General features: G+C 28.5%; 1 protein-coding gene across 1 annotated transcript in view; it reads left to right on the plus strand.

The window, feature by feature from the left end:
• The window catches only part of LOC106681743 (4-hydroxy-2-oxoglutarate aldolase, mitochondrial), a 27,989-nt gene extending 16,774 nt beyond the window's left edge, over nucleotides 1-11,215 (plus strand). The window contains exons 2-7 of the mRNA XM_014422211.2: nucleotides 3,100-3,222; nucleotides 5,895-5,992; nucleotides 7,398-7,556; nucleotides 8,845-8,941; nucleotides 9,626-9,759; nucleotides 10,542-11,215. Of these exons, the coding sequence (XP_014277697.1) occupies nucleotides 3,100-3,222; nucleotides 5,895-5,992; nucleotides 7,398-7,556; nucleotides 8,845-8,941; nucleotides 9,626-9,759; nucleotides 10,542-10,721 (791 nt within the window). The 3' untranslated portion in view covers nucleotides 10,722-11,215. The remainder of the gene's footprint in view (nucleotides 1-3,099; nucleotides 3,223-5,894; nucleotides 5,993-7,397; nucleotides 7,557-8,844; nucleotides 8,942-9,625; nucleotides 9,760-10,541) is intronic.

Consider the following 11,215-nt stretch of genomic DNA (forward strand, 5'->3'; position numbering starts at 1 on the left):
AAAAAAAAAAAAAAAAAAAAAAAAAAAAAAAAAAAAAACCTCAATTCGATCGTAGATCCACATCCTTTCCAGGGTCTAAACATGGCGCAGGTGGCGTATACATTGCCTGAGATAGAGAAGTTCATTGCCAATCTATTCTCGCAAAAGTTGTTATTTCTGTACGCCCACCTAAGACGATGGCCTATCTCCTCTCCTTCTCTCCAGCAATCTTAGTCCGTTCGCTTCATCTCGGCAACTAAGATTGTAACTTAATCCTCAACGGTTACACTGGTCCCTCCGCTTCATCTCGGCAACTAAGATTGTAACCTAATCCTCAACGGTTACACTGGTCCGTCCGCTTCATCTCGGCAACCAGTGTAATTTCCCGGCTCTAGTCCGTCCGCTTCATCTCGGCAACTAGAGCTGCTCCTAGCCTTATCGGCTTACTGGTCCGTCCGCTTCATCTCGGCAACTAGTAAGCTGACTCCTATCTTGACAGTTCTAGTCCGTCGCTTCATCTCGGCAACTAGAACTGTTACTCTACCTCACTCTCTCACCTAGACCTCCTCTACCTTCGTCAGTGTCCAGGGCTCATCCTCTGGCACGGCCGTTCCTATCTTATAATGAATACGCCTTGTCGTGGGCCTTCTGTAAAGAGATATCAGGCTGGAGAAATCGCCTAAGACAAGACCCAACCCCGACAATAACAATGGTATAAATCGCAAACACAATATATCGATACTTTTGCTGAAAATGTAAACAATGCAAGTATATGAGACCTTACGTTATTGGTGGAATATTGGTAAATAGAAAATTAAACTATATGATCATGGAGTGGTTGGTGCTGTGGGCGTCATAGAATTGTATGTTGTGATTAGATATAGAATTGTGTATTAGCTCAAAGAAGTGGGAGTATTTGAACCTTTCCATGTTTATATAACTGTAAATAATAGATAAATGTACTGATGCATCTAAGACAGGTGGTTTTAATATATCTTTCATACCTAGAGTTTTATTTTATGACCATTAAACCCTACATTTCCTAAATTTGAGCCAGAAAATTTATATTAGAAATATTTTTTATTTTGGAAAAGATCCAGTAGCTCTAATTTTTGCATATATCGAGGGAACAGCAAAAATACAAATCTTGGAGTTCTCACTTTTGTTTTTGCGTCGTAGTACGCTAATTTGGAGGACAGTAGCTCCCGATGGTCCCACTTAGCGTATCCACATTGTAATGATTTTTATTCTTTAGAATCTTTTTAGGAAAAACTTTTTTTATGAAAATTATGAATACGAAAATAAAACGGGAAAAAACACGTTAGGGGTTTTTCATAAAAATTCACGTCTCGGTGCGCAAACAGGGAGTGAGAATTCGAAAAATTGGATTTTTTATTGCATATTAAGGACTTAGATAACACTTTGCAAAGTAACTCCTTGTTTTCTTTCTTTATTTCTTTGACTATTATAATAAAAAATTAAAAATATCTTCCTTTTTTTTTTAGAGGTTTCCATAAATTATTTACAAACCAGAAGGCTCGACACGGATATAACGGAAAATATTTGAAATTATTTACCACCATCGGGTGACAATGAACAAATTTAGTTAACTTGTAGTGGAATATAATGAAAAAATATCGTTAAAAAATCAACACAGCTCCATCAATATAAAATTATTCTTAACTAGCCCGATTTCAAAATGTTCTATGAATTAAAAAAAATTATTAAAAATTTATTGTACTGTCTTTGTGCGGATGTGACTTGCTTAGAACCAGTTTCTAAATAAAGACTTGTTATAACTTATCTCCTAGTTTAGTAGTCTTTCCTTGGAATCTACCAGCTGTGTCAAGGATCTTGTCTTTCCTCAGTACCTTGTATTCATAAAATTTTTTTTATTACATCCACTTCAGAATTGAGGAAGAAAACTTTAATAGATTACTCCAGTATACAGTTATCATGAATATGATCCATATTATTTATTACTCCAGCATATAGTTAACATAAATATGATCCATATTATTTATTACTCCACCAGATAGTTAACATGAATATGATCCATATTATTTATTACTCCTGCATATAGTTAACGTAAATATGATCCATATTATTTATTACTCCACCATATAGCTAACATGACTATGATCCATATCATTTAATTATTTTTTTCTTTCAAAATATATGCATTATATCTGATTGTTTTGTTTCACCTAGATTGTATAAAGTTTCTTCATTCCACATAAAATTGTTTGATTCATCAAAAAGAAAAAGGTACTACCTTAAAGTAGTGCTGACAACTGGTAATATGGGAGTAGGGATGTTGAAAATATCCATGTTTTAAAAAAAATATTCAATATTTTTTTCTGATAGTTTTAATTTGGTATATTGTAATATCAAAATTAAAGTTTGACAAAAACAAATATTAAAAAAAAAATTAAATAAACCTACAAATAAAATCTAAAAGGATGGTGAGTTCAACATGCTAAGAACCTAAACAAACTCCTTAAAAGATATAATAGTTTTATTTTATTTTTTCTATTTTAGTGATAAGTTTTTTATTCCTTTTTTGGTTTTTACTAAAGTGTTAATAATAAGTTTATCAATATTACTTTAATTTCGGCCTTCTTTCTTCTTTTTTTTTATGTTGAACAATTCAATTCATTTTTCTCTAGTTATCAGTAATAAGTATTTTTAATAATTTTTCTTTTTAATGAATGTTTATTACCTTGATAGTTTTGCAGTAATTCAGTAAGCATTGATTTACTTCCTTTCTTTTTATGTCTTAGCAATTAATTAATTTTTAATCCATTTAAAAATAAATAAATGTTTAATTGTTTCTGTTTAGGCTATTACAAATCTAAGATCTTTTATTTTTTTATTAGTATTTCAAAATTTTTAGTATCTTGACTCCTTTTTACTTGGACCCTTACTGAAAAATGCTGAGGAAGCATAGTAAAGCACATCAGGACTGAGCTTTAGGGCTGCTATCTCATGTAGAGATTGTGAAAACGTCTATATTTGCATAATAGGAGACTAAGATGTAATGTAAAATATTTTGTGCATGCATTTTTTATTCACAACGCTGATACACAAGTTGACAAATAAAATAAATTTTTGTTATAGGATATGTAGTGGCAGGATCAAATGGCGAAGCTCCATATATCAGTCCTGAAGAACGGATACAGCTAGTGAAGGCGGTGCGAAAGACAACCGAAAAACCTATAATAGGAGGAGCAACTGCCGAATGTAAGTCAAACTGATATTTACAATTATGTAAATAAAAAATGGTATTTTATTAATTATAAGAAGTAAGACTGTATCCGTAAGAGAAAATTTGCCTGCTTGTGTATGCTGTAGTATCACAGGTAGTGGGATCACCTGCTCTGAGTCAACTTCTAATTTATATTAACTGAAAATTTATCATTAAGCATTGGAAGTACTGTAGAGTGTGATTAAAACTTTAATTATTTTTACAAAAATTGACATTAATTAATAATGAATAAACCGATATTATGTTGAGAAAGAGGAGGATGGAGAAATGATAGGGTTATTAAAACCATCCTCAAGACAGAACTTTACACCAGTGTAATAGAATATGAGTCTAGTGGGGATTATACTGAATTTATTATATTGAACAAGCATTAGAAGATAATCATTAAGCTTTTCCTGAGTGTGAACTCAGCATTGATATTTCTTTCTGGTTTTAAAATTTGTATCAAGCATAATCTAGAGGGATAAATCGGACAATTGGAGCATAGTGAAGTATAAATAAATTTATTCACTTTCAGTCTTCAGTCTGGTGTCCCATTGGAATAAATTAGAGAAATGGTAAAGTGACCTAAATAGTGTTGTTATAATCATAACAACAAATTTTTATTTATACATTTCTTGTTATTTTGCTAAAAATAAAATAAATATTTTTTTTTGCATAATAATTAAGATAAATAAAAATGGAAATATAAGTTAGTTATTATTTACAAATGGTAATATTAATTGCAAGCAAAAGGAAATTATGATTCTTGTAGAGATAGATGGACAAGATATGGCATTTGAAAGTGGAAAGAGAGGAATCAAGGCGATCAAGAGTTACAAAAAGGGGAATAAAGCTAAATATGGATGGATCGTAGTTAATGTGCTATTTATCAATTGCAATCTATTTAAATATGCATTACAAATTATTTTACAGGAAATAAATGACTTCTAATAAAATAGAAATTAAATTTCTGATGAAAGACACTAGTTTCGCTTTATAGTCATGGAGCGACAAAAATTATAATTAAAAAAATGAAATGTGATAATCATAAGTTCAAAGCCTCAAACAAAAAAGTTATAACAGAAAAAGCAAGCTTTTAACGCAGTTTTCATTTTTTTTTTAAATTTTTCATCAATAGTTATGAATAATTATGTTAGTTATAATATACCACTGTTGTATAAATAAAAACTGTATAAAATAAAACATTTAGATGTAAATGAATTCTAGAAATACCAAGGTCTTCCTAGATTTCTTTCAAACCTATGATACTATGCCTTGAAATAAGCAGTAACTTCCTTGTACCTTACCTTGTCTATACCTTTTTATCTAACTGTTATGTAAGAAACAGTCAATGGTAAGATTGAAAAATATACTAGTTTGAAATAATATTATAAATCAAATTATAGAATTATGTGCACAAAGCGTATTTTTTATTTTACAATACATATTAGAATATTAATATTAACATTTGATGAAAACCACTTTTAGATAATTCTTCCAATAGATTGGTGCAAGTAGTGGAACAAATTTGTAATAGGATTTATATATGTATAATAATAGGATATATATGTATGTATATAAATTCGTTTATAGGTTTATGTAATTGATGTTACAGAAGTAGAGCCCCTTGTCCATGTTCATTTCTATGTTCTAGTAATAGAAAATTTATTAATACAGATTCATAATAATTTTAACAATGACTTAAAAATTGGAGAGAAGCATAAATAAATAGTAAATAAAAGGTTAAGTAAATAATTATTTCATAAAAATATTATAAAGTAATTTAAAACCTTCATATTAATTTTTTTTTATCTTGCATTTATTAGAAAAATTAAAACACAGTAGTGCTAGATTTATATATTTATGTTTTGAGGATACTGCATACCCATTCAGCATGTAATCTGTCTGGAGTTTAATTTAAATATAGAACAAATAAATATAAATATAGATAAACCAAGCACTATTACTTTCACTTACGTATGTATGGAATATATAGTAAAGAAAAGTATGGAAAAATTTTGTATTCAAGTTTTCGATGGAAATACAAGTTTTGAGAACTCCTGTGTCCAAATAACCAAATCTCCCGAAACGGTTTGTGTGTGTGAACAGCCTAACTCAAAAATGATAAGTCGTAATAAACTGAAATGACATATTGAATGAGAATATATGCCTAGAATATGACAGCAACTTTATCTTTAAAATGACCAACTGGAAGTGCCATTTTATAGAATTGATTTTTCATATTTTTTCTATTTTCTCCAAAATGGCTCTAACTATTTTGATTAAACTCATTGAATCAATGATCAATTAAATATTATTTAATACCAGATAAGTGTTATTCTCATTGAAATAGTCTAACAGAGCTTAAATGCCAAATTATCAAAAAATCTTTCTCTAAAGTACCTTTAATATTGTTTATTTTAAAAAAATAACCAGTTCTTATTGTTGATGTTTTTTGAAAATCACGAAAATAGTGTAAACTTTATCATGAACCCACTAATCTAAATAAAACTTGGAGACATAAGTAGGTTAGGAAGTGAAAGTTGTTTGAATTTTGTGTTTTAATTATTGACCTAAAGGAGAGATAATAAAATAAAATATCATTGTCTCAAGAAAAAATAATTTTGAAATAATAATAAATCATAAAATTTTTCCTTTTTTTTAGCAACCACAGCTACATGTCAACTTGCCAAAGGGATCGCAGATGCTGGAGCTGATGGCCTCCTTGTTATGGCACCATTCTATTTTAGGAAGCGGATGACAGTAAGATAATATTACACTTTTAAGAGCTGTATCAAAAGTTATGTTCTATTATGTATAACATGCATCAAGTTCTCTAATTATAATATATAATAATAAACATTCCTGTGACTGCCTACGAAAGGCTTAGGGGCAGGCACAGGTCCTGATTTTATAGTATTGTTGGTAGAGTATGGTCAACACTGTGCTCCAACTACTTACTTTTATATTCCAATCAATATTAATTACTTATTAAAGGGATCAGTAGAACCAGAAAGCTTTGACCACAACTTGACTGATTTCCCTGTTAAGCTTTGTTTTTTTAAGGAGCCAGAATTTGAGCAAGGCTTATTGGTTTTCTTAAAGAAGAGAGGAAGTGAGTGCAATTTATATTGGTCCGGGGCAATCCTAGTCCGATGATTAGAAGTTATCCCCCTATCCCAATGAGAGTGAGAGTGCCAGCATTAATTCACTAACTTATTTATGACTCTAATACAACTTTTATTAAAATAGTAATTATTTTATTTAGAGTTCCATCACAATTTGAAGCAGTTTGATTCCTCTCAACCTTAATAATGATTTAATAGACCAGGCCCAAACTTCAATTCATGTTGTTTCTCGGTCATAGTTATGGAATCGAGTGAGAACAATTCTAGACTGACAAATTGCTCAGGTACCTGATAAACTAAACTGGCTATCTCTATAATCCATTTTATTAACTTTTGCTTTAAAAAAAAAAAGAAAGTAGAAAATGACTTTATATACCCTTTACTTATGACTTTATATAACTAATATTTTAAAAAATTGTAAAAGGTAATTTACTAAATAACTTTTATCTTAAAAAGCCAAACCCGGCAAAAAAGATGTTTCATCCATTACTCCATTACTAAATTGTTTTCAAGTCTTAGTTCCTTTATATACTTCATTTTTTAATCAATTTAATATTCTCTATCCAAAAAAACCACTGTTTTAAAAATTAAAATATAATGTTCTCTATTTTTAAATATAAAATAAACAAACTAATAATAACAATTATTCTTATTAAAAATTAATTTATAATGTTTTTTAATTACTTATAAATAAATAAAAGGCTTAGTAAATCTGGAGCTTAACATCAACAGTCTTTCTTCCATTGAACTGCATCAAAACTCAAAGCTTGATGGCTGGACATTATGAAAATCCTCCAATCTATGTTTTGGTTGACCCTCTTAAGAGACTTTTTTGTACTGTTCGTCCGAATAATTTGTTCTTTATTGGACTTACCAAAAGGAACATTCATCTCATTCATTGTAGTGCTATCCCCTCAATGCTATTTTTTAGGGATAGGTCGTGAATTTTGGTATTGGAAGTTGAACATTAGTTAAACTTTATAAATTAAATAATAATTTAAAAACATTACTTAAATAATCTTAATATATTTTTTTTACAGGATGAGGCACTTTCTTACCATTTCAAGAAAGTGGCAGAAGAAACTGAGCTTCCTTTAGTAATATACAATATGCCGTTTGTGACTGGAATTGATATAAGTACTCCAACCCTGGCAAAACTTGCTGAGCATGAACTGATACGAGGTGTCAAAGACAGCGATGTAACTATTATATATTTTTTTATTTATAAATTTCAATTTTTCACTTTGTACAGATCACAAGGGTATATTATTTATTTTTGTGGAATTACCCTTTTGTGACTTCTTTACTTTATTTCAAGAACCTTTGCCCATCATCGAATTTGTTGTTCTATAAAAAAAAAAAAAAAAAAAAAAAATACACTCAACAGTTATAAGATTATATACTGAATTTCAAATAAATAAGTCAAAATTAATTATAAGTTATTTAAATATAATTTTCTATTTGCACTGCTAATTTAGCAATTACATATAAATTTACAAATTTGTGATTAGGTCAATAATTTAGATACTAATTATTATTTCATACATCAACATGTATAAAAATAAATTTTCATATTCAAAATATTGAATATAAGTTTGAAAAGTTTCTTTTTTTTCATTAATCTTAAGTTTTTTCATTTTATTTGTAATGACTGTCTAAAACTAACAAACGAAGCCCTTCTATAATTAATTGTGAAATTATATAATTATTTATTATATAATTACTAATTGTTTTTAAATAATACATCACCATTAACTTTTATTTTTTATTATGTCCAGCAATCCGTTTTGCCTTACTTCAGTGCACTATGCCCAATGTTATTGACTTAGGGATTTGCCTGATCATACTCACTCTGAGAACTTTACAGGAAAATTATAACTTTTCAATCATTTGTTTTTATTTATATATATATTTTTTTTTAACTGAACAGATTTAAGTAAAAAGTTTTTCTTATTTGTCTATTTCTTCAGTCAAAAAATGAATTGAATAGTTGTAATTTTGCTCAAAGAAAGAACCTTTAATTGTATTTTCGTAGTAAGAGAAATGTACTTAGCACTATTGTGAAGTAAGCCATCATAGAGTTCAAGGTAATAAAAAAAAAAAGAATAACTAATATTTAATTTTTAGCCTAATCTCAAATTTTAAAATTTGAAATTCGGTACATAATGGTTTAATTAGTTTACATATGGTTTATTTATTTTAAATTTACTGTATAATTTTTAAACTGTTCACCAGATCATAATTATTTTCATTGAATAATGACTCAGATAGTGGACAACCAGTCTTTAACATTGTTCAGATGTTGAAGTAAAGTAAATAAGTCTCAAAAAGTTAATTTCTTTAAGAAAGAAAAGAATACCAATAATTTTTTTTTATATTAAGTTTTATTCATCTAATTGCAATTAATATTGCAGACAGAGACAAAACATAGAATTTTCTTATTATCATTCAGATAAAAATTAGCTATATTAATAAACGGTCTTTCAGATTCGTAAATGTGCAGCTACAGTTCAGGAAACAAGATCACTGAACTTTGATGTTCTGATAGGTTCAGCTGGTTACCTTCTTGGAGCTTTACTTGCTGGTAAAACAATTAAATCATTATTAACTACCTCATTTTACTAACCATAGATTTTAATTAATTTTTCATGTATATGCTTATTAATCATTAGTAATTAATTTATTAATATTTTGCTATTCTGTGGACCTGCCATGAAATAAACATCCATCTAAGCTATCAAATTATATTTGAACTGATCCTGCTTCTACCTTAAACTTCCATAAGTGCTACCCCAACACCATTGACTATCATGAGTTCAATTTATTTATACGTTTTATGACTCAAACAAAAACAAAAATCAACTTAAACATAAAACAAAAATCTTGACGGATATCAGAAAATTATTTCTGTTCTTAGTAATACAAAGAATTTTTGCATCACAATGTAATTTTGACAAGCTCAAAATAGGAGTTATTTGAATTTAAGGTGAACCACTTAGATTAATTGAAAGAGTAAGTGGATGAAGGAGCCATGTAAATTTTTATGATTTTTTGAATCTTTAGTGAGGAAGAAGGTGGTAGGTTCCTATCTAGATAGTGTAAGCTACTCTAACCTCATAATCCAATCAATATCAAGTATTACCTTTTTAAATTGTTCTACCCTATCATTTTAACTCCAATAACCTTTATACTTTAATATTAGCCTCTCAAATCACACCGATTACATATTATGACAATTTATGATTTCAATGATGTATAATCTTTGCAGGTTGTGCTGGGGGTATTAATGGGCTAGCAGGAGTTATGGGAGCAGATATATGCAAAATATATAGCTGTTTTAAATCAAATGACATTCAAAAGGCAAATGAAATCCAGAACAAAATAGTAAAAGCAGATATCCTAGTAAGTAAATGAAAATATTACCACTGTGAAAATGATTTAAAAATATAAAACAATGGATAAATAATTTTAAAATACTCACTCATGATACAATCTCTATAATGATAACTAAAACTCTTTGATGACATTAATTTTTCTGTGATCCATTAAAAATATATATGTAAAAATAAACAAGAAGGTCAAGAAGAAATTTTAGGTTTTGTTTGAGACAGAGTCTGGGTACAGACCACTACGGACTGGGAGTTTAATTCTTGATTTTGATTCTGAACTAGGAATCATTCGAGTATGTACAGTACATTAATCCTGAACCAGATACCAAGTTTAGCTTTCATCATTGGCACAAACCTTTAATCTCTACATGGAAAAAAAATTTAACTGTCCAGAATTAACTCCTAAACTTTATAATTCCATACATTATCTTACCAACTGCCTCAGACCACAACAACTTCCTCTAGAATCAAATTCTCACTATACAAAATCTTTCATGAATATTCTTCTTAGCTTAACAAATAAAATAATAATTATTTTAATATTGTGTTAATATTATTAAATTCATGTAGCTTATCTTATTAATCTGAAATAGATATAATTTTCTTTTCATCGTAAACATCATTGCCAGGGAAATCCAATAAGTCTGAAATTTTGAAAACTGAGAGATTTTGAAAACATTAAGTCAAATCTGACAGAAGACAAATACTTAAACTACATTCATTTGTGATAAAATGTTAAATTTAAAAATTAATTCTTATATATTATCATTTAATAACATTAAAAACTATTTTCAGTTCATGGTAGAACAAGGTGTACCAGGTTTAAAAGCCGGAATGGACAACGTTGGATTAGTTGGAGGGGACTGTCGAGTGCCCATACAACCTCTGCCAGAAAAAGAAAAGGAGAAGATACGCCAATTCATTCATGACTCAGGTCTTCTTCCAGTACAAAAATCTCAGCAAATGCAAAACTGAGCTATCTGATTCATACCCTTGTTGTTTATTTATCTTTAGAAATCCTTGTTCGATTCATAATTTAATTTTTCATATCAGCAATTCAGTGTTTTAATTACTCTTAGTATCTAGAATTATTTGTTATAACATAGCACAGGTAATGTTTAAATATTATATTAAGTATACGCAAATAAAAACTACCTTTGTGATGAGTTTCTTAAAGAATGAGGTGGATAAATTCAGTAAATTTTCTTAATTTTCCCATTCCTTTCACATAGCAATGTAGAATAAATAGTGAAATTATTGTAATATAACACTTTTTATATACGCCAGTATCCATAGATAATGGAAATTATCAAAAGGAATATTTTCCTTTAGTGATATACTAAGACTGTACTTGAAATGTGTAATAAATTATAGAGAATATAAATGGAATAGACTAGAATCAAATTAATAGATCACTTTTTGTAAAATATAGAATTACTGTAATAAATAAAATAAATCTATTATCATCA

Source organism: Halyomorpha halys, unplaced genomic scaffold (genome assembly GCF_000696795.3).
Source record: "Halyomorpha halys isolate HHAL.00 unplaced genomic scaffold, Hhal_1.1 Scaffold363.1, whole genome shotgun sequence".
NCBI lineage: Eukaryota > Metazoa > Arthropoda > Insecta > Hemiptera > Pentatomidae > Halyomorpha > Halyomorpha halys.